This window comes from Diabrotica virgifera, chromosome 3, assembly GCF_917563875.1.
Source record: "Diabrotica virgifera virgifera chromosome 3, PGI_DIABVI_V3a".
Taxonomy (NCBI): Eukaryota; Metazoa; Arthropoda; class Insecta; order Coleoptera; family Chrysomelidae; genus Diabrotica; species Diabrotica virgifera.
Genome location: NC_065445.1, coordinates 113142667 through 113165475, shown reverse-complemented (window position 1 = coordinate 113165475; position 22809 = coordinate 113142667). Strand labels below are relative to the sequence as shown.

The window sequence follows — 22809 nt, the reverse complement described above, 5'->3', positions numbered from 1 at the left end:
AACACATACGATTCGAATACATTAAATTACGCGACGCGCTTCGATGAATGAATGACTGCCCTATGCTCGAATCTCGGTTCTATATATACTTCGGCAGCGGTCGTCTCGAACGCCGTGGATAGGAATGGTATTGTCTCGTAACGCCGAGAAGCTTCGGGAAGAAATAGGCCAATCTGTGAGCGGACTAAATAGTGTCACATTGCCCCCTCCTTAAAAGATGGTTCCTCCTGAAACCTTGTCGGGACTGGAACTGGATGCTGGTATCTGCAACTGGACCCTCTTTTACAACTCCCAGTTGTATAAAAGTGGCAGGGGACGGTCTTCGCTCCGCACCAGTATCTATGCGGATTGCAACAGACTAACACCCGGACCTCGGTGTCTTTAAAAATTTCTTCTACCATATTTCGGATAACTCTCCAGTCTAATTGGCGGCATTCTAACTTTGGCATGGCTAACTTTTGCACGTCGGACTCCAACACGTGCTCTCTCAATTGAAATAATGCATCCGATACATCTTGGTAGGTAGGTTGGTCATGGATAGTGTCTTTTGTTACCAGATAGAATAGGTAACGTGATGCATCTTGGAGTTTCAATGCTTTGCCAAGAGCTGGCAGTTGGCATTGAAGTTCTGCAACTCGACCAAACTTCCTTCGAAAGGCGGATGCCAACCCTCGTGCGTCTTTGATACTGGCCGGGATGGTATGGGCCAGTGAATAATCATCGGGAAGTGCGAGTAGATCTCGCTTTTCTTCATTGGTAACACCATGTCTTGCTTTACCGGTACCTCCGTAGGCACCCATGAACTCTTCAAAGGTAAGGTCAGGTATTCCTCGAATTTGGTTGACTTCCACTTCTTCATCTACGTCGTGGTCTCCCTCGTACGGCGCCAACCGGTTATGGTGGACTATCATCGGCTTTCCCCTAGGAATCTTGCTTATTCGGTAGATAACGTCATTGATTTTCTTGACAATGAGGTACGGACCTTCCCAGAACTGCTGCAACTTAGGAGAACAACCTGTTCGCTTCTTTGGATTATAAAGCCAGACTTTGTCGTTCTCCTTGAAACATCCCTTCTCGGCTTGGGTATCGTATCGTTTCTTCATTCGGTCGCTAGCGATCTGAAGATTAGAACGGACCAACTCATGTATATCGTCCATTCTTCTTCGTAATTCATTCACGTAATCCTCACCAGCAACATCTTCTCCAGGTCGACATCCAAACTCTAGATCACAGGGTAGACGCATCTCACGTCCAAATAGGACTTTTGTTGGTGTTTGCCCAGTTGATTCATTAACAGCAGATCTATAGGCCATTGCGAAGAACGGAAGGTACTGGTCCCAGTCTCGTTGATGATTGGACACCATCTTTGTCAAATACTTGCCGACTGTCCTATTCATACGCTCCACCATTCCATCCGATTGCGGGTGATAGGCCGTGGTTCTTGTCTTCTTCATGCCTAGTTTATCACAGATTCCTTGAAATAGATCGCTCTCAAAGTTCCTTCCTTGGTCACTATGGATCTCCAGAGGTACTCCAAATCGGCTGATGCAGTCTTTGATTAACACATCTGCAATAGTGGCGGCCTTCTGGTCTGGAATTGCGTAGATCTCCACCCACTTCGTGAAGTAATCCATTACCACCAGCATGTATTTGCATCCATTGTCACTTTCTGGAAATGGCCCTGCAATATCCAAAGCTATTCTCTCAAAAGGACTTCCAACATTGTACTGTCTCATAGGAGCCTTTCTTTTCCGGTAGGGTCCGTTACTTGTAGCACAGGTAGTACATTTCTTACACCAGTCCTTCACATCGTCGGAACTATTCATCCAATAAAATCGTTCCCGAATTCTCTGAAGGGTTTTCTTTACTCCAAAATGCCCTCCTGATGGACTGTCGTGTAACTGACGAAGTACTTCGGCTACTCTGCTCTTTGGAATCACCAACTGTGTTCTCCTCGCTGAACCATCATAATTTTCCATCACTCGTTTAAGCAAGCTGTCTTCCAAGATAAATGAGTCCCACTGGGCCCAATACGTCTTAACTACTGAGCTTAGGCTTGATATTTCTTGCCAAGATGGTCGACGATTTTCTTTCCATTTTCGAATCTTCTGTAAAACTGGATCTTTTTCTTGTTCTTCCTTGATCTTGGTAGGCGTCCACTCGTCGTTGACCACTGTTGTTCTTAGTACTGCTGCTTCCTTTGACTCTGTTTTGTTGCAATGGGAACATTCTGCTGGACACGGTCTTCTAGATAGAGAATCGGCGTTCCTGTGGCTAACTCCGGCCCGATGCTCGATCTTGAAATCATATTCTTGAAGTCGTTCAATCCATCTGGCTATCTGACCCTCTGGATTCTTAAACTGCATTAACCATTTAAGGGCGGCATAGTCGGTTCGGATTAGAAACTTCCTTCCGTAGAGGTATTGATAGAAGTGTTCCACTGATTTTACTACTGCTAGAAGTTCTCTTCTCGTGACGCAATAATTTCGTTCAAGTTTTGAAAGCACTTTACTAAAATATCCAAGGACTCGTTCCTGTCCTCCTTGGATCTGCGACAGCACTCCTCCAATTCCCACATTGCTTGCATCTGTATCTAAGATGAACTCTCCTTCTGGCAGTGGATACCCTAATATTGGCGCTGTAATTAAATGCCTCTTCAAAGTTTCAAAGGCCGTTTGGCAGTCTCCATCCCAGCAATAATCCCTTGCTTCCTCTGTAAGTCGCGTTAATGGCTTAGCAATATCTGCAAACTTCTTAATGAATCTCCGGTAGTATGTACATAGTCCCAGAAAACTTCTCACTTGATGTTTATCAGTTGGTTCAGGCAATTCCTTAATGGAATCGATTTTTCCCTTATCCACGGCCACTCCTTCTTTGCTGACTATATGTCCTAAATAATTGACTTTACTTTGAAATAGCTGGCATTTCTTGGGATTTAACATTAACTGGGCAGCTTTAAGTCGATTAAAAACGTCTTCTAAATTCTTCAGGTGGTCTTCAAACGTCTCCCCCAAAACGATTATGTCGTCTAAATACACCAGGCACGTTTTCCAAGATAACCCTCTCAACACATTTTCCATAAGCCTCTCAAATGTCGCAGGAGCATTACAGAGTCCAAACGGCATAACGTTGAATTCCCATAATCCAGATCCTGTCGTGAAGGCCGTCTTCTCCTTGTCCACTGGATCCATTTCTACCTGCCAATATCCAGACTTCAAGTCCAACGTAGAAAACATTTTACTTCCAGCCAATGTGTCCAACGTGTCGTCGATCCGAGGCAGAGGATAACTATCTTTCTTGGTAACATTGTTCAACAAACGGTAGTCCACACAGAACCTCGTAGTTCCATCTTTCTTCTTGACCAGGACCACCGGAGAGACCCATGGGCTCGTAGAAGGTTCTATCACCCCGTCTTTCTTCATTTCTTGAACAATCCTTTCAGCTTCCTCTCTCTTTGCCTGTGGTAATCGTCGAGCTGTTTGACGCATTGGCCTAGCGGTACCAGTGTCAATTTTATGTTTGACAACTGTCTTTCCTCCTTTCGGTACGAATCGAGGGGTAAACCACTAGCCTCAAAATTGTACAATGATTTCCAAATTTGGCAATCATTGCTTAATGATTCCCAACTATTTCTGATGATTCCTAAGGATTTCTAGGTTTTGCAATATGATTCCTAGGTATTTCCATATGATTTCCAAGGATTTCCATATGATTTGCAAGGATTTCCATATGATTTCCATGTGGTTTCAAAGGATTTCCATATGATTCCCATTTCAGTTTTTATTATTTTATAGGATTTAAATTTAAAACCGATAATAAAAATAATTAAAAACCAATAATTAAGCAAAGTAGCTTTATTAACATAATAAATAACATAAAAAAATATGTTTAATTTTTTAATGATTTGATGGATTTGATTGTTTTGTATTTCTGTTTAATAGCAATCAAATCATTTCTTTTTAAAGAAAATGGTTCAGTTCCGCTTAGACTAACTGGTCCATAAAATATAAACTCTTTGTGAACATCTTGGATATCATCTTTTTTGGGCCACTTAAAAGTATCCAGGTCTTGTTGTAAAAATTTCACTTTAAACTTTTCTGAGCTGTAGCTGTTGATGACACGCCCTAGATACCATTGTGTATCATAAAACACAGCATAATCAGATTCTAGCTGAATTACTGGCATTTTTGTACTTTCGTTATGGCAATCTTCTAAGTCAGAGAAATCTTCACTCAAAGTTTCACTTTCTAAGCTAATCTCATCTGATTCAGATCGAGATTCAGATGTACTATCTTTATGAGCTCGTTCATGAGGTTGACGAAACATTTTTCTTTTTTTGATATTGCCTGCTGGTTGAAGTCCTTGGCCTGGCTTTTTCCTGAACTGTTTTTTTTTTGATAACCCCTTATGCGTATTTTTAACTGTCATTCCCTTTACCCGGAGCAGTCTGTCGGTTGATAAACGACCCTGTTTTTCCTGAAAAAACCAAATTAGAGTAGATTTTTTTATAATTCGTGTTTTTTTGTCTTTAAGTGTCACTGACAGACACGATTTTTGTGCTTTCTTTTGACCCGTATAGTCTCTCAAATATAAAGAGTCATAATTATTAAATGTAGAGGTATATTCAAGAAACTCCCGGTCTTCATTAGAAAAGTCTGGCTCGAGGTCTGGCTCATGTTCCTTTGAAATGGTATCAGTGATAATTATACTTCCCTGCACCTCTTCTTGCTCTTCCGGATTGTCACAAGTCGGTAAATTAATTTCTATACAACAATCCCTGTTCATTTCCATCCCAATTTTTTTAGCGTCAGATAGTGCGTCTTCTTGGGCCTTTTTAATTATGTTAATCATTTCATCAGTTGATGGAAACTCAGTTACTTTAAAGACACTTGAATTATTTCCAAGTCGTTTGTTTTCTTGCCTGGGGAATCTAAAATTGGGACCTGGAAAATAAAGGATTGATCAAATCGAGAATTAAAATAACTTTAGCAGCCAATATGTTATTTACCTAAGTCTGTGCTTATCTCATGCATAGCTTGTATACGTTTTAATCTTCTTAAAACATCCAGCAGTGTATAATTTATCATAGTTGAAAATGTGCTACTCATGGACCGAGTTTCTCTAAATACTTTTTCACATGGCTGACTGCTATACAGCCATGGAAGAAAAGCTTCTGAAATTCCATTTTGCCGAAGTTTTTCAATGACTAAAATAATTCCATGAGCGTTTATTTCTATGCATGTATAGGCATTTGTGGTGATAAAATTCTTTTGGATATTTTCACCATTTTTTTTTAGCCAGGCTTTCCAAATACGCATGAAAAAAGTTGAATACCAAATTAGGTATACTCGTCTTTCAACACTAATTTCTTTTAACAAGAATGCATCCAATATGTTGCGAGTCAGTATTAAATATTGCCTTGTAGCTTCGGCGTTGGGAACTTCCTTAAGCATATTTGTGACATGTTCAGAACTTAACTTGTCTATTGCATTGAAGTTCATTTTGTCGGAAGCTAAAAAGAAAAGTGTCAGTGCATAGCTCAAAAATGTTTTGTGGACCGAAAATTATTATCTATGTAATACAGCCAAATGCATAATAGTCCTACCATAGCTACATACATACATACATATATATCTAGTTGGGACTTTAATTTGAATAAAGCTGACAAATTGATATATTTTTACGTTTTTCTGGAAGATTCTTGATTAGAAAAGTAAGTAGCAAATTTATTCTAGTATACTTACATTCAAGGAAGCTCTTGCATAATAAGTGTTTATCTCTAGGATAGTTTTCAATTATGTACCGGATATTGTCAATAGATACTCGTTTTCCTCCCATATTCATAGAAATATTTTCATTTAATAAACGAGTCTTAAGCTTCGTTGATATATGTATAGTGTCTTGAAAAACTGCTGGATTTTCTAAATTGTAATTCGCCTAAAAATAATTACAAATTAAGTATAGAATAGTAGAGCAAAATATGTATTGTTTTCGAGATTGTTTTATAGTGAGAAAAAAAATAAAAATTTTTGAGGTTTTATAAAATTATGAATTTAGAATATCACAGTACTATATAACTAACCTGAAAATAGGGAGAGTAAGGGTTCAATGAAGTAAATGACAATTTCGATATAATTTTCATACTTTTTAAGCACCGAGTGTCACCATCGCTTGAAAAGCCCAAAATTGTAATTCCATGTTTTCCTGCTTCCTTTATGAGATATTGCCATCGTTTATAAACATCTTCTGAGGTAAATCTATTATCACTGCCAAATATTGATATACAAAATGCGGGTGATCCATCTACTAATGGCTGAGCCATAAAAATATATGCATTTATTGCTAATGTTTTATTCTTAAAAGCATTTTCAATGTCGCTAACTGAATCAACTGGGAATTTGTTAATGCGAGGAAATCTCGTCTGTTCCTGTAAAGGTGCTACAAAGCCAACCATTTGATTTGAAGCTGAATCATATTGGACTTTTTTGATGAGTGCAGTTTGATCTTCGGATATAAAAATTATGGGTGGATAATTTCTCTTTTGTAAATAAAGTTTTAAGTCTTCAATTCTCACTTCACCCTCTAATATATTATTCATTTCTTCTAGTTGTCTGTGAATAGTTGTGACAGAAGGCAGTATATTTTTTAAATTTGAGTGCAATATTTCATAACTCATCCTTCCTGCGCTAATGAATATATAAAGCCAGAATCGTTTCATTCCGTCATCAAATTTATTTGTGTGTCCTGATTTATTTTTAGAGTTTCTTATTGCTGAGTCTAATAGATATTTTAGTAGGCCTTTGGTGCCATAATTAAATTTATTAATGCCTTGATTTTCGGTAAGGATACTTAGGGTGTTTGTAACTTCTGGGTTAGTGTCTATGGCATGATTTATGGTATTTAGAAAAGTTGTTATTTGTGTTTGATGATATGGTAACTCATTTAATATGCGCAAGCTTCTTTCTCTTCTGGAATTGCTATCATCAAATAAAGATTTAGCTTTGGGAGACTTTACTTTTTCAGAACCATTATTGCTTTGATTGATTTCCGCTACATTGTCAAGAAAGAAAAAATCTTCCAATGGAGATTAATTGTCTGGATTATACTCTAATTCAGATACTGGGATATCATTTACAACTTGGCTGGCTCCTTGATGTTCCTCAGTAGAAAAATCATTAACAACAATTGTTCTTAGTTGACTCGACGATTGATTATCTGTTGGAGAGTCTGTGTCGAGGTCTGTGTTATAGTGTAAAAAAACCCCATTAGGATTATTTTGCTGTGCCTCATCATGAATTTCGTAATTTTGGTCAATGAACGAATCATTTTGACTCAATTCAGTAGTCAATTCCAAGTGCAATCCAGATGATGTCGAAGCTCCATAATTTAAATCTGTATTGGGATCGGTTAGGTCAAAGAGATTTCCTCTTGGATCTTCAAAATCTTGGTTTAAGTCACATTTTTTATTAGCATCTTTTTTTATAAAGTTAAGTATAGTGGTCTGAATTTCGGGTTTCTGCGGTTTAATCGGTAATTTTTTAGTTAAGTTGGTTCCATCATCTTTAAAATGTATTTTATAATGTCTCAGGAAGTTTGAAATCACCCATTTTCTTCCGGTTTTGGAGTTCTTCACTGAATAGGCTGAAGAAATAAATGTACATAAAGGGCAAGATATTTTTGCAGTAAATTCACCATCCATTTTGACTTTAAGGTTTTTGGAATTATTTAAAACATCTTGTAATCGTTCTTCACTAATTTTGCCTTTGTCGAATTCATTTCGTGAAAATTTATCGATATAGCTTCGACTAATATTTAAAACATGCTGCATCGCATAATTAACTTGCTCTTCATCTTGAGAAACACAACCATCATTTGGAGTACAAAAACCATCGCCTTCATTACCACTCTCAGATCGAGATGTACTTTTATTTGTCACTGTTCTTCTCTTTTTGGGGAAAGTTTTTTCAGCTGGACAGCCTTCAGACCTTTCACAAAGAAGTGGACGTTTTAGCAGTTTAATTTTTTTTCTGATTCTTCCTTTACAAAGCGCAAAAGCTTTTTATGGCCTTCCGGAATTTTAAATAGAGAGCATTCTTCGCTGACAATTCCAAACATTGCTTTTTTTTCTTCTCCTTTCAATACCTTTGAAAGGACGTCCCTTGCATAACACTCCATTCTCTCAATGTCTTCATCAATATTAAACTGTGAAAGGGAATATAAATTATCAAATCCGTTGTATATAAGAAGTGATTTGAGATAAGCGGGAACTTCAGCTTCAAAACTTTTTAACAAACCATTAATATATTCCATCGTAAGTAACCTGAAAATAATAACAAATCTAACTCTTAAATAAAGCAATGCCTTTTTACGAGTATATCTCGGAGTATATATAGTACCTATTCTTATTAGATACATTATAACAGTGCTGTCAGATTCGAGCACAGTTTGATTGCAACGACGTACTTAAGCCATACTCTCTAACTTTTACACTGTTCATAATAATTTTATTTTATTTTAATTATTATGTAATGTTAGTTCAGCTAGTCCTAACAAGAAAGGTATAAATTAGTTATCATTAAAAATGTAAAATTTATAGGGCCTGGTTGGAAATCAAAGAAGCCAGAATGTTTGCTGGGTTTGTTAATAATAAATACAAATTAATAAATTTAAATACAGTGAATGCAATATTGACCCTTTAAATTTACATAGATGCAAATCAAACAAATCTAAACAATTCAACTAGATTATTAGCTAAAGATGCTGATAATGTCGGTACAATCACATATTTTTTAAATTCCATACTCAAGAATTAGTATTACTTACCAGTTTTGTAATTTTTTAGCACTAAAAACACTCAAAAACCCACAAAATCTAAACAAAAACAAGGCAGCTAAAACATGTGTGAACACAAGTGATATTAAAAAGTGAGGTTATTTCTGTGGATTTCCACATTGATTTCCATGGATTTCCAAGTGATTCCCATGGATTTCTATGTGATTCCCATGGATTTCTATGTGATTCCCATGGATTTCTATGTGATTCCCATGATTTCCATGTGATTCCTATGGATTCCCAAGTTGATTCCCATGTATTGCCAGGTGATTACCCAAAAAATGTACAATGATTTCTAATAGTGGTTTACCCCTCGGTACGAATATGTCACGATATTGCCTAAGAAATTCCCTTAATTTTCTTTTTTCCATTTGATTTAGAGACTGGCCTGCAACTGCAACCATTTGGTCGAACTTGTCGTTGGAATTATCTGATGTTGTCGTCTGACGGATTATGGACGTCACGGGTACACAAGTTCCTACTTTTGTCTCCTTCTTGATGGTCACTGGGTAGTCATTGACATTAATCAATCTCACGGGAATTTCTTTAGCAGAAGTAACCAATTACTTTCCAATTATGATTCCTCGGCCAACCTCCTCGTCGTGGTTCCATGGCTCCATCATAACAGGTGTTCCTTCTTCCACAATTCCCTGTAGCCGCGCTACGATGATCGTTTCACTCCTCGCAGGCACAACTGTATCTTCTTTAATGGCTGCTAGCACAGTGCTGTCATCATGTGGAAGAAGAAATACCTCCTCGTTGCCAACTTTGATTACCCGGTTCTTAAAATCCAACTGAAATCCATGCAAATTCATTACGTCCATTCCTAATATAACATCTTCTTCGATGTCTGCAACTATGACAGTATGGACGAACTTTTCTGCTCCAATCCCTAATTGTATCTGGATTTCTCCGTGGATGTTGGCATTTTCACCGGTGGCAGTCCGCAGTCGCAACCGCGTTGGTAAGAGCTTCTTATGACTGTTTATAACTGACGGTCGTATAATGGTCCTGGTCGCTCCGGTATCCACCAACAATGTATACTTTTTACCATTTATTTCTCCATCTACATATACACTATCTTCACGACATTTCAAAGAAGCTATTAGTATGAGAGGGTCTTTGGAAAAGTTGCGGGTCGAAGCTGCCCCCCTAAGGCCGACCCGTTCTAGTTTTCCTGCTGGTGAGTCTCTTGACTGTTATTGTACCTAGGATACTTACATGAACTCCGTACGTGTCCCATTTCAGCAAAATTCCAGCACCTTATGGTCTTCGTTTTCTTGTATGAAATACCCTTTATCATATTGACAATCTGGTCCAGTTTGTCTTCATCCTCTTCCTCTTTCACGGTCCTAACTTTACTGTACCCGCCAGAGGCCTGGGTAGCTGATTCGTATTCGAGGGCGGCAGACAAGACATCGACCAGCGTCTTGTGACGAGCTAATCGCAGTGTTCTTTGCATTTCATGATCACGAAGGCCATCAATGAATGTTTGAACAGCCAACTTTTCCATCATGTCTTCGGGAGCTGTTGGATATGCATATCGTACCAACCTGGCAATATCGACCTCGTATTCTTGAAGAGCTTCATCTTTCTTTTGTCTTCGATTTTTAAACTGCGACTGATAGACATGCTCTAAATGTTCGTGCCCGTATCGCATATTCAGTCTCTTTTTAAGCTGCTCGAAGTCATCTGTCTCCTCTACGGCTATGGTCTGGAGGACATCCAAAGCGTCGCCTCGAAGAGCAATAGTGAGGTTTACAGCTTTTTCTTTCTCGGACCATCCGTTCGCTCTGGCCGCCGATTCGAACTGTTTCATGTAGTTGTTCCATGATGACTTTCCGTCGAAATTTGGCACCTTAACACGAGCAAGACTCACACTCCCTTTAACTATCGACTGTGGCTCCAATTTGTATTTGGTTTCATCATTTTTAATGTCTGTTAAGATGGGTTCCATACCTTTGTCTACTTTTTCCGTTTCCTGCATTTTCTTTTCTATTTCCTTGATCTTTTCTTCAAAAGTAGATTTTATGGACGATATCTTGTCGTCAAAATCCGAAGTGACCCTAGAGATCTCGTTAGTCATTTTGCTGTCAAGGGATGAAATATCACCCGAAACTTTCTTCTCTAACGATGCAATGTCTGTCGAAACTTTCAAAACATCCGAGGAAACTTGGGAAATTTCACTAGAAACCTTTTTCTCTAACGATGTAATGTCTGTCGAAACTTTAGAAACATCGGAGGAAACTTGGGAGATTTCACTAGAAACTTTGTTCTCTAACGATGTAATGTCTGTCGAAACTTTGTTCTCTAGCGATGTAATGTCTGTCGAAACCTTCGAAATCGACGAGATCACAGCAGCATGCTTGTCTTCAAACAAATAGGTTTCTGGATCTTTACCCTCTTCCTGAAGAGCGTTCTTTAGACGTTCGACCAGATCAGCCTTTTTCCCAGTAGAACTCAGATCCCTTTCTTCCAATTCAAGTCTCAGGTCTGCAATTTTTAGCTTACACAAGGTAGACATGATCACACACTTTATTTATTACGATTTATATTTTATTTATTTTTAAAGGTTCCACACTCTATTTAAACCGAAAATTTACGTTGAATTTATTTATTTCAAGTATCCTCACTTCTGCACCACTGTGATGTAATTGTCTTTTTACGCGGTTGACTCTACTATTTTATTTATTTATATTTTTAGGCACTAATTTTAATTTAAATAAAGGAAGACTTACTTATATTATTTTATTTACATCGCTTATTTATTTAATAATTACAAATAACACCAACTAACACATCTAATTTATTTACAAACTCAAATTTATGATTTAATTAACTAAACATAATAATTCTGATAACTATAACACATTTCAACACATACGATTCGAATACATTAAATTACGCGACGCGCTTCGATGAATGAATGACTGCCCTGTGCTCGAATCTCGGTTCTATATATACTTCGGCAGCGGTCGTCTCGAACGCCGTGGATAGGAATGGTATTGTCTCGTAACGCCGAGAAGCTTCGGGAAGAAATAGGCCAATCTGTGAGCGGACTAAATAGTGTCACAATAACTTTAACTTTGGATGTCTGGGTTTAGGTCTATAGTATTTTTACTACAAAAGCGATATTACGTAGGTCAAAATTTTTGACGTGGGAGAACTAATGAAAAGTCACATTCTAATGTTTTGACAGTTCTCTTACGTCAAAAATTTTGACCTACGTAATATCGCTTTTGTAGTAAAAATACTATAGTTATACCATACTAAATGTTTCATTCTAAAAATAAGCACTTTTTAATCGATTGTTAAATCCAGAGCATAAACATTTTCACTGTTACTAATAAACCAAGTATAAAAGTTATACTGAGAATAAATCAGGTATAGGCAAAATACCTACCAATAAACATGGAATAACTTAGATATAGGTTATACTTGGTATAAGAATTTAGTCCAAATTTATACCGACCCACACCCTTATTTAAGTCTGGTATAACCTATTTTATGACTGTCAATGTCATCAAAGGCAAAAATATATATTATCTTTTGATTTGTTTTGTGAGTAATTATATAATAAAAACTGAGTTAAAGGTATTGCGGCTGTAGAAGAAGTTTATAATAATTTAATTAACATGATAGAAAAAGGAAACTTTTCAAAGATAGAATAAATCCCTTTTCACAATACACCAATAAGGAATTCAGAATTAAATATCGGTTTTCTAAAGAGGATTAAACTAAGGTTTTTAAGTCCAGAGAAATAAGGTTTTTGTCGGGAAACTTGAGCAGCCAGGTTGCAGATGGGTTTTTTGGGTACTATATACCTAACACAATATAAATACAAAAATGTCAGTCACAGTTGGAACGACAATTTTAGTTATTGACAAATAAGGGTCAAAAAATGGCAGTTTTTTCGTTTAAATCGCTACAGGCAAACATGGGGTAATTAAATATCTTATTTGGGGTATTCACCTTTTAGCAGATGAGTAAAGGTTTAAAATGGCATTTTTTAAATTTTGGTCCGATTATTTGTTGCTTCGAAAATTGCAAAGTAAGACTAAAATTTCGAAAATTAAAAATTTGCTATAACTTTTGCAAAAATGAATTTAAGACTTTGATATTGCATGAAAAGTTAAGTCAAATAGTCCATATAATGCCCAGAAAATTTCAAGATGATTCGTCAGTTAGTTTAAATTTTATTCAATTTGTTTATCCCAAGAGTTCAGAAAATAATAATGATACAGCAATTCTGTGGAAACCATATGAAAAAATATTACTGCAATAAAAACTCATTTTTATCGTTCCGAAAACATTTTACAAAAATAGAGTCAATTTTGGCTTATAAACAATTTGAATAACTCTGTTAATATTGACTGTAGACTTAAATCTACTAGGTCTGGATCCCGCGTATGAAAAAAAAGTTAATTAATAGCAAGCTGAAAATTTGTTAATAGTTTTAGGGTGTCTAGTCGGACAAACTTTGATATATGGGAACACTGGAACAGGGGCAGTTTTAATTTTGGAACAGGTTAAAAATTTGGAACGGTCACACCACGAAAACGGCACATTTATTTTGTCCGACAGAACAGACTTAAACTCTTCGAACAGAGATTAAACTCTCATGCAAAAATCAGACTGCTATTTATCACCAAATGGGCGTTTTAATGAGTGGAACATTTAGAATATGTCAAATAACAGGAATTATGACAGGTGATAAATAGCAGTCTGATTTTTGCATGAGAGTTTAATCTCTGTTCGGAGAGTTTACGTCTGTTCTGTCGGACAAAATAAATGTACCGTTTTCGTGGTGTGACCGTTCCAAAATTTTAACCTGTTCCACAATTAAAACTGCCCCTGTTCCAGTGTTCCCATATATCAAAGTTTATCCGACTAGACACCCTTAAGCTATTCACAAATTTTCAGCTTGCTATTAATCAACTTTTTTTTCATACGCGGGATCCAGACCTATACTTTGGGATTTGAAAAGCTGGTATTTTTATATAGACGAATTAAAAAAAAACTTTTCGCCTATAGTCCAGAAAGCCACTGCGCATCCGCTAGAAAAAATATTCTAATTCGGATTTTTTGCACAATCTTACTCAAAAAGGACTCCTTTTAACAAATTTGCATGTTGCCAGGACCAAAAGGTGGTCAAAAATTTTTTAAACGTTTTTTTTTGTTTTTTTCCTAAAATTATTTTTTTTGCATGGAACAAAGTTTTTTTAGATTTTTTGGATCATTCCAAACAGAAAAGGTCTTTAGTAACTTTTCTCTAAAGTTGATAGTTTTTGACATATAAGCGATTAAAAATTGAAAAATTGCGAAATCGACCATTTTTAACCTTCAAAAACTATGTGAAAAACTTAAAATTTGATTGTTGCCAAGGTAGGTAGATATTCTTTAAACATCGATTGATAAAATCTCGAAAAGTTTTTTGCAATACAGTATTCAAAACTCCTTTGTTTTCTAATTTCTAATCACGCGTGCGCGACACCGTTACATGTGTATACAGTATGGTGCAAATGAAAGGAATAAATTCGTTATTTCGTAAACCGGCAACTTTAAGAAACAAACCCGAAATAGGTCGATTTTTATTTTTAAGTTATGATATTGTGGCATATATGGTATACTAGTGACGTCATCCGTCTGGGCGTGATGACGTAATCGATGATTTTTTTAAATGAGAATAGGGGTCGTGTGGTAGCTCATTTGAAAGGTTCTTTAATTCTCTATTCACTAATGTAAACATTTACATAATTATTTATACAGGGTGTCCAAAAAAATTTTATTAAATTAAATTATTTGACAAAAAAAAAGAACTAGAAGGACACCCTGTTTAAATAATTGTATAAATGCTTATATTACTGAATAGAAAATTGAAGACCCTTTCAAGTGAGCTAGCACACGACTCCTATTCTCATTTAAAAAAATCATCGATTGCGTCATCACGCCCAGATGGATGACGTCACTAGTATACCATATATGCCACAATATTATAACTTAAAAATAAAAATCGAGCTGTTTCGGGATTTTTCCTTAAAGTCGCCGGTTTACGAAATAACGAATTTATTCCTTTCATTTGCATCATACTGTCGGTGGAAAATAGTGTCGCGCAAGCTTGATTAGCAATTAAAAAACAAAGGAGTTTTGAATATTGCAGTGCAAAAAACTTTTCGGGATTTCATCAATCGATGTTTAAAGAGTATCCTCCTACTTTGGTAACATTTAAATTTTCAGCTTTTCACATAGTTTTTGAGGGTTAAAAATGGCCGATTTCGCAATTTTTCAATTTTTAATCGCTTATATGTCAAAAACTATCATTTTTATAGAAAAGTCACTAAATACCTTTTCTGTTTGGAACGATCCAAAAAACCTAAAAAAACTTTTTTCCATGCAAAAAAATAATTTTAGGAAAAAAACAAAAAATAAACGTTTAAAAAATTTTTGACCACCTTTTGGTCCTGGCAACATGCGGATTTGTTAAAAGGAGTCCTTTTTGAGTAAGATTGTGCAAAAACTCCGAATTAGAATATTTTTCCTAGCGGATGCGCAGTGGCTTTCTGGACTACTAGGTTAATTTGGTTTGTCAGTTACAGAGAAAAATCAAAATTGACATATTTGGCACAATACATCGTTGTTCTATGTATTTGTGCAGAAGATTGCGACGTTGCCAAACTATTATTTCGGAATAAAGTGGGAATACTTATATCTAACTTATACCGAGTTTATTAGTAACAAATTATTTTCGTTCTATATCTACCTTATACTTAGGATAACCATTCTAGATATAAATACGGAATAACCTTAGAATACGAGTGTTTTTTAGTAACAGTGTTATTAAAGTTTAATTTGATTCTCCTGTAAACTTAGGCTAAAGTTAAAATAGGCCTTTTCTAGAAAACAATGAATATGTAACATAATTCAATATTGTTGATGGTAAAAAATTAGTTTTTTATTATGCTTTTACTAGTCTATATTTTTTTTCTTATTCGTCAATATATTATACAGACAGAAATTTCAACACCATGAACTGGACTAAGAATAATCATTGCAAAAAAACGCAAATGAACTTTCTTATTGGTTTTTTAGAAAATGATTTTTATTTCTATAATTTAACCAAAAAGATATGTGACAGTATCTTCGTTTATTTAACATTTAAACTTAACCAAGTAAACTCATGACTTCCTGATTATTTTTAGACAAATTGTTTTTTTGATAATAATGACATTAAAATTAAGTGTTTAATATGCTAATGAATATTACATGAAATCGTTTCCATAAGTGGGTTTCGCGAAGTGTTGGATCGTGATAAAGGGCAATAAAAGGTATGTAGGTTATTTGTGGTGGATGACTGCGTTTGTTTACTTTGTTATCGACTTTTGTTATATGGCGTGCAAAGTTAACGCACAATTTAAAAAAAATGTTTTGGTGATTCTACACATCTATTTTAAATAAAATCGATAACTCCGGAACTATTTTCTTGTGGCAATCTTCCTGTTACATATATCCTGTTTTTTATTTTATTTTTAAAGCAATTATATAATACGTAATAGTTTATATTCAACTGTATCAAAAATTACTTATAGACCAGTGCATTTAGCACTAAAATCTCCGGAATAAATCGATTTTTAAATACAGCAGCTAGAAACTTGCAACTTTTTGCATTGTGTTTGGGATGATGTCAGGAAAAGTCTACAATAGAAAAATGGGTGGAAATGCATAATAGCATTTTAAAATGCATCCAAAAGTGCATAAACATGTCAAAATAAGTATATTAACGGCCAAATTTTGTTCCCCGGCGGATGGTCGCTGATCACGAATACGCCATCAGATCCGACCCCCGGAACATCTGGTGTCCAGGGTCACTGTTAAGGCACGCCATCTGGAGGTTAGAGGGTTCTATCTATCTATCTAATCAGCCCTAAACATCCATCCTTGGATATAGGCCTCCTCTTCCTTCTTCCGTGCCTCTCTATCTTGGGCAATTTGCATCCATTTTGACCCAGTGTGTTTCTTCAGGTCATCCGACCATCGCATATGTGGCCTTCCCCTTTTTCGTTTATGGTTCCACGGTCTCCAATGTATAATCTTAGTCCATCTTTCATCCTTCTGCCGTAGTGTGTCCGGCGAACTTCCATTTAAGCTTTGCTACTTGGGTAGAGACATCTTTCACTTTTGTTTTGTTACGGATCCATTCGTTTCTTTTCCTGTCTGATAGTTTAATGTTCAGCATTTGTCTTTCCGTGGATCTTTCTGTCTTTGCTATTTTTCCATATTTTCTTTTGTAAACGTCCATGTCTTATTAGAACAGGGAGTATACATTGATTGAATACTCTTGTTTTTAGGTATTGCGGGTATTGTCTGTTCTTTAGAATATAAGACAGTTTTCCGAATGATGCCCAGGCCAATCTTATTCTTCTCTTTATTTCTTCGGTTTGATTTTCTTTATTTAATCTAGTGATTTGTCCTAATGTATACTCTTTTACTTGTTCTATTCTTATTTGTGCCACTGTAAATATTAGTTCTTTTTGTTGATTGGTCATGGTTTTTGTTTTACTGTAATTTATCTTCAGTCCTATCTTTGTCGATTCTCTATCTAGTTCTTCCATCATTCTTTGTAATTCTTCACTTCTTTCTGTTATTAATACAATATCATCAGCATATCGTAAGTGATTCAGATATTGCCCGTTTATATTTATACCCAAGCCATCCCAGTGTAGTTGTTTGAACACATCTTCTAGTGCTTGGTTGAATATCTTGGGCGAGATGGTATCTCCTTGTCTTACTCCTCGGTTTATTTTAATAGGCTCCGTTTGTTTCATTAGCTTAATAGTTGTTGTTGCCTTATCATATATATTTGTAATTAAGTCGGTATATTTGTAATCTATTCCACAGTGATAGTGTTCCACACTATCAAATGCTTTTTCTAAGTCAATAAATGCCATTTCGATTAATATCTTCATCGTTAAAAGGTGGTCACTTGTACTGAAGCTCTTTCTAAATCCGGCCTGTTCTCTTGCCTGGTATCCATCTAATTTATGTAGTTGTTAATCTGTTTGTTAATATCTTGGTTAATAGTTTGTACATCACATTTAGTAAAGTTGTAGGTCTGTAATTCTTTAGATCCTTTTTATCTCCTTTCTTAAATAGTAACAATGTTACTGCCTCGTTCCAAGTGTTGGGTATTTGTTTTGTCATTAATATTTTATTCATAAGTATGTACAAAACTTCTCTAGTTGTTTTCCCATCATTTTTTAGCATTTCTACAGTTATCCCGTCTTTTCCTGGCGATTTATTATTCTTCATCTCCTTGAGTGCTCTTTTTATCTCATTCTTACTGATTTCTGGTTGTAAGTCGGAATTGACATTTTTTATTTTTATTTGTAGTTGCTTAAGGATTTGTTGTGTTGGTTTCTGTTTTGTATTGTAGAGGTTTTTATAATATTCTTGTGTTATCTGTATAATTTCTTCTATATTATTAGTCTCTATACCTTCTTTGTTCTTTATACTATTAATCTATATGGCTCCAAGCTGTTGTTTTAAGCACTTCATATTTTTATTTTGTTCAATGGTTTTTTCTATTTTTTCTTCCTGTACTCTCCTTTGACTTTCCTTGATATTCCTTCTGATAGCTTTGTTTACCTCTTTGTAATCAACTGTATTTCTCTTATCTTGTTCTATTAATGTTTTTCTTTTACTCATGAGGTTTTTTGTTTCCTGGGATATATAGTTTTCCTTTTTTATTCTTGTTTGTGCTACCTCTTTTCCCGCATTTGCTAATGTATCGGTTAATAGCTGATTTATTTCATCGATATTTTTGTTTTCCAAATCTCTATCTCTAGTGACCCGTATACTTTCCCTTATTTTTTGTTTATATTCCTCTTTTGCTTTCTTAAGTTTTCCCATATCTAGTTTCGATCTATTTTCCATTTTCTTTTTTGTTTCGAATTGGCTATTAATGCTGAGTTTGTCTCTGACAAGTCTATGGTCACTACCGGTTGAGAAACGGTTCAGTACTGTAACATCTATGATGATGGCTTTTTGTGTTGTAAGGATGTAATCTATTTCGTTTTTAGTATTACCGTTGGGACTTATCCATGTCCATTTTCTTTGAGGTTTTTTGTTAAATAACGAGTTCATAGCAAAAAGTTGTCTCTCCTCTAAGTAGTTCATTAATGTATGTCCTCTATTATTTCTTTCGCCGTATCCATATTGTCCTATTCTGTGTTCGTCTTCGTCTATTCTTTCGGTTAGAGGGTTACCAGCCCTAAATTGATGCGAACAGATTACTTAGAAATTTTTTGAGTTTCCAAACTCCAAATTTTTTTGAGGGCTGTCTGAAACATATAAAATCAACGTTAGTGTCAAAGGTGAGCGCGTTGTCTTCTTTTGATAGAGCTACGATTATCTAGCTAGACTATACTCTATTATATGTTTGCTAATATTTGCTGTTTTAGTCTTCTGTGCTTCCATCTATGGTACACATACCTTAATATCCCTCGCAGGATTCGGTTTGGGTGTTGTCCTGGTTTTCATCCATCATATCCAGTACCCTTATTTGTTTTAAGTCTCTGAACAGGAAGCGTTGAGCGACCCGTCTGGGCACATTTGCAGCTTCTCTAAGGCTGTTGTTGTGTGCTGATTGTATCTTCTTTTCATTTTTGACTTAACGACGTTCTACACCTTCGTTGCGGGGTATGCCTTTTAGAGGAAAGGGGGGAAACTTATATGCAAGCGAAAGTTGATAACAATGCATTTATAGCAGAATACTCAAATCATATGTTTCAGTATTGAATACTTTATAAAAATAAATTATAATACATTACGGAAATTACGGAATAAATTACGGAATAAATTACGGAATTAATTATAATAAATAAATAAAAAATAAATGGGACGGTAAACAATCCTCATTTTTTAATATGTTATTCCTTACCAAAAAACCTTTAATTTAAGCACAAATAATTAAAAATCGTAAATTTGGGTCAAAAGTTATCAACTTTTTAAGAATTCCCATAAGAGCCCATGTTAAAACTTAACTTTGACCCTTAATAGTAATTAAACGGCACGGTAAAACAATTTTTAAAAAATCAAGTCTTACTTTTTTGAAGTAAACTATAACATACTAAAATTTCATGCAAATCCTTAATTCTTTGCCGAAAGTGTAGAACGTCGTTAAGTGTCCCCATGCGAGAGATACATATGTAATTATTGGTAGATTGATGCTGTTTATCAGTTTTAATCTTGTTTTCATTTCTAATTTTCTTCTTAACATGTGGTATGAATGCTAGACCTTGGTCCATTATTACTCTTAGGTGTTTAGCTTCGTTTTGCAATTCGATGGGTCTTTCTTGCAGTCTTAGCTGCTCTTCTGGATTGCCCTTTTTCTTTTTGAAGGTAACCGCTTGGGTCTTCTATGCATTTATTGCTATTTTCCATTGGATACTCCATTCTTCTATTGTATCCAAAGCTTTCTGTAGATTTCTTACAGCTATATCAAGGTTCCAACGTTTTGACGCGATTGCAGTGTCGTGTGCATAAAGGCTGAGTATTTTTCGATGTATTCTTGGAACATCTGCTGTATAATATCCTATACAGAAGGGATGATAATACCGCCTCCTGCGGTACTCCAGATTCTGGGGTTCCATGTTCACATGTCCTATCAGGTAGTGATGTTGATTATAGTTACTTTCGAGAAGGTATTCGTTACAAATCGTTACTTTTGTATAAAGTATTCATTGACAGTATTCGTTACTTTGATTACTATGATTACTTTTGTATTTGAGTACCGGTAATATCGAGAATCGTATTTCTCACTAGGTAGGTATTTTGTATAGGTATTCCGATATAACAACGACCTTCACCGATCTGTTTAAGGGATAAAAATGATTTTATTACTATGATTACTTTTGTATTTGAGTACCGGTAATCATATCGAGAATCGTATTTCTCAGTAGGTAGGTATTTTGTATAGGTATTCCGATATAACAACGACCTTCACCGATCTGTTTATGGGATAACAGTGATTTGATTACTATGATTACTTTTGTATTTTAGTACCGGTAATCATATCGAGAATCGTATTTCTCAGTAGATAGGTATTTTGTATAGGTATTCCGATGTAACAACGACCTTCACCGATCTAGATAAAAATATAGAGTTCTCGCATTCGATCTTTGTTAGTGACATACATTACATATTTTACGTATACCATTATACCTCCCTCTGTTTCATCTTCTATCTTCTCCTCACCCTCACACCCTTAAAACGCTTCATACCGATAACGATATTAGATAACACTCGTAAAATACCGGTCCCGTCCGTTACTCGCTGGGATACGATTGGTAGAAAGTAATCAAGTGCACTGGTTGTAGATACAATAGTTGTTACTCGCTCTGATACGATTGGTACGAAGTAATCAGAGTAATCAAAGTAGATACAATAGTCGTTACTCGCTCTGATACGATTGGTACGAAGTAATCAGAGTAATCAAAGTATGTAGATACAATAGTCGTTACTCGCTCTGATACGACTGGTGCGAAGTAACGAAGTAATCAGAGTAATCAAAGTAACGATTTGCCTCTCCGTATAGTAATCGTTACTTTCGGTATTCTTAAGTAACGAGTACTTTGTAACGAATAGATACTTTTTCAACATCTCTAGTTTTCGGGGTATTCTTGGAACATCTGCTGTATAATATCCTTTACAGAAGGGATGATAACACCGCCTCCTGCGGTACTCCATATTCTGGGGTTCCATGTTCACATGTCCTATCAAGACATGAACCTTCGGTCGCTTAGGTACGAGGTACGAGGAGATGAGGCCCCGGTATATCCATAATCACTATGGGTTCGAACTCTGGCATATTGCGTCTAACGATCCTAATTGAAGTGGTGAATTTGTTTAATTTTGTTTGCAGATATTATCGTGTGCAACATCTTCTATGATTACACTGTTTACTTGTCTTTATAGGTCACGTTTATTATCAGCTATAATAATCGCGTTATCTGCAAATATTGTTTACATTTCTCCTTTTATATTTCCTTTTGATTATGCTGCCTGCAAGGAAGTTGACTTGAGTCATTGAGTTTAGATACTATTCTTCACATTATCAGTTCAATTTTCATTCCATCAGTCTGGAATTGAGTTTTCCCAGTTCAAATAAAATATTAATTACATACTTAAATATGGCTGTATGGGATTTGCTTAGCTTAAAATAAATCTATCTCTTCTTTCCTGTTTTGATGACAACACTGTTATCTATCATATTAGCAAGACAACGTCGGTCTAATCTAAATCCTTGTTAAAAGTCCGTCTTCCGTTCTTTTAGTTTACTTAAAACAAATATTACGCTTTCTGTTTCAAATCAGTCAAAATGATTGACAACCATTTGAAACTATGTATTCCATATTTTATGTGATAGCTGGTGATATTTTAGGTGATAGCACTGATGATGGAATATTGATTCCGAAAACGTTTTGTGATACAGCCCTTTTAGGGATTTTAAATACATATACCTTTGACAAAATAAGGTTTTTATTTTTTATTCCATATTTCTTGCAATCTAGCACGTAGTTATGGCAAAGTAGGCTGAGGGTTATTTCTTAGGCGTTGTTATTTCATTTTGTGCCAAAATGTCTATTGGATTAAGGTCGGTGCTGCTAAAAGAATGTAACCAAACTTTAATGTCATGTTCTCCTATCTATTTTTTGGTATATTTAGCCTTATTGCCCGAAGCTCTGTCCTGTTGAAAGATACAATTTCTGGATGGATGTAACTTTACCATATATCAAGCATATCTTGATATTTGTCAGCGTTTACTATGCCTTCAATAGAAAGTAAAGTTCCCAACTCTTTGGCCGATATACAACCCCACACCATGATGCCCTGTGGAAAATTTACAGTCCTTTTGAAACAATCTTTATGGAATGCTTCTGTTGTTTTGCGGATCACACGCTTTCGGTAATCTCCCCACAA

General features: G+C 35.5%; 2 protein-coding genes across 2 annotated transcripts in view; one reads left to right on the top strand and one right to left on the bottom strand.

Annotated features, from left to right (window-relative positions):
- Positions 1-22809, top strand: part of LOC114327443 (klaroid protein) — a 133359-nt gene that overhangs the window by 57017 nt on the left and 53533 nt on the right. The window lies entirely within an intron of this gene.
- On the bottom strand, positions 3839-6790 carry LOC126882046 (uncharacterized). Its single transcript, XM_050646847.1, has 4 exons — positions 6083-6790; positions 5745-5937; positions 5009-5512; positions 3839-4943 (listed from the first exon to the last, which is right to left on the bottom strand). Exons 1-4 carry the CDS (start codon positions 6716-6718, stop codon positions 3889-3891), a joined length of 2388 nt encoding a protein of 795 aa, XP_050502804.1. The 5' UTR covers positions 6719-6790; the 3' UTR covers positions 3839-3888.

Bases quoted from the DNA above. Each gene is read 5' to 3' on its own strand.
- LOC126882046 (XM_050646847.1), bottom strand. From the start codon at position 6,718: ATGAAACGATTCTGGCTTTATATATTCATTAGCGCAGGAAGGATGAGT. The intron at 5,938-6,082 runs GTTAGTTATATA...AATTATTTTTAG, and splicing joins CTTACTCTCCCTATTTTCAG to GCGAATTACAATTTAGAAAA. The intron at 5,513-5,744 runs GTAAGTATACTA...TTTTCTTTTTAG, and splicing joins ATGCAAGAGCTTCCTTGAAT to CTTCCGACAAAATGAACTTC.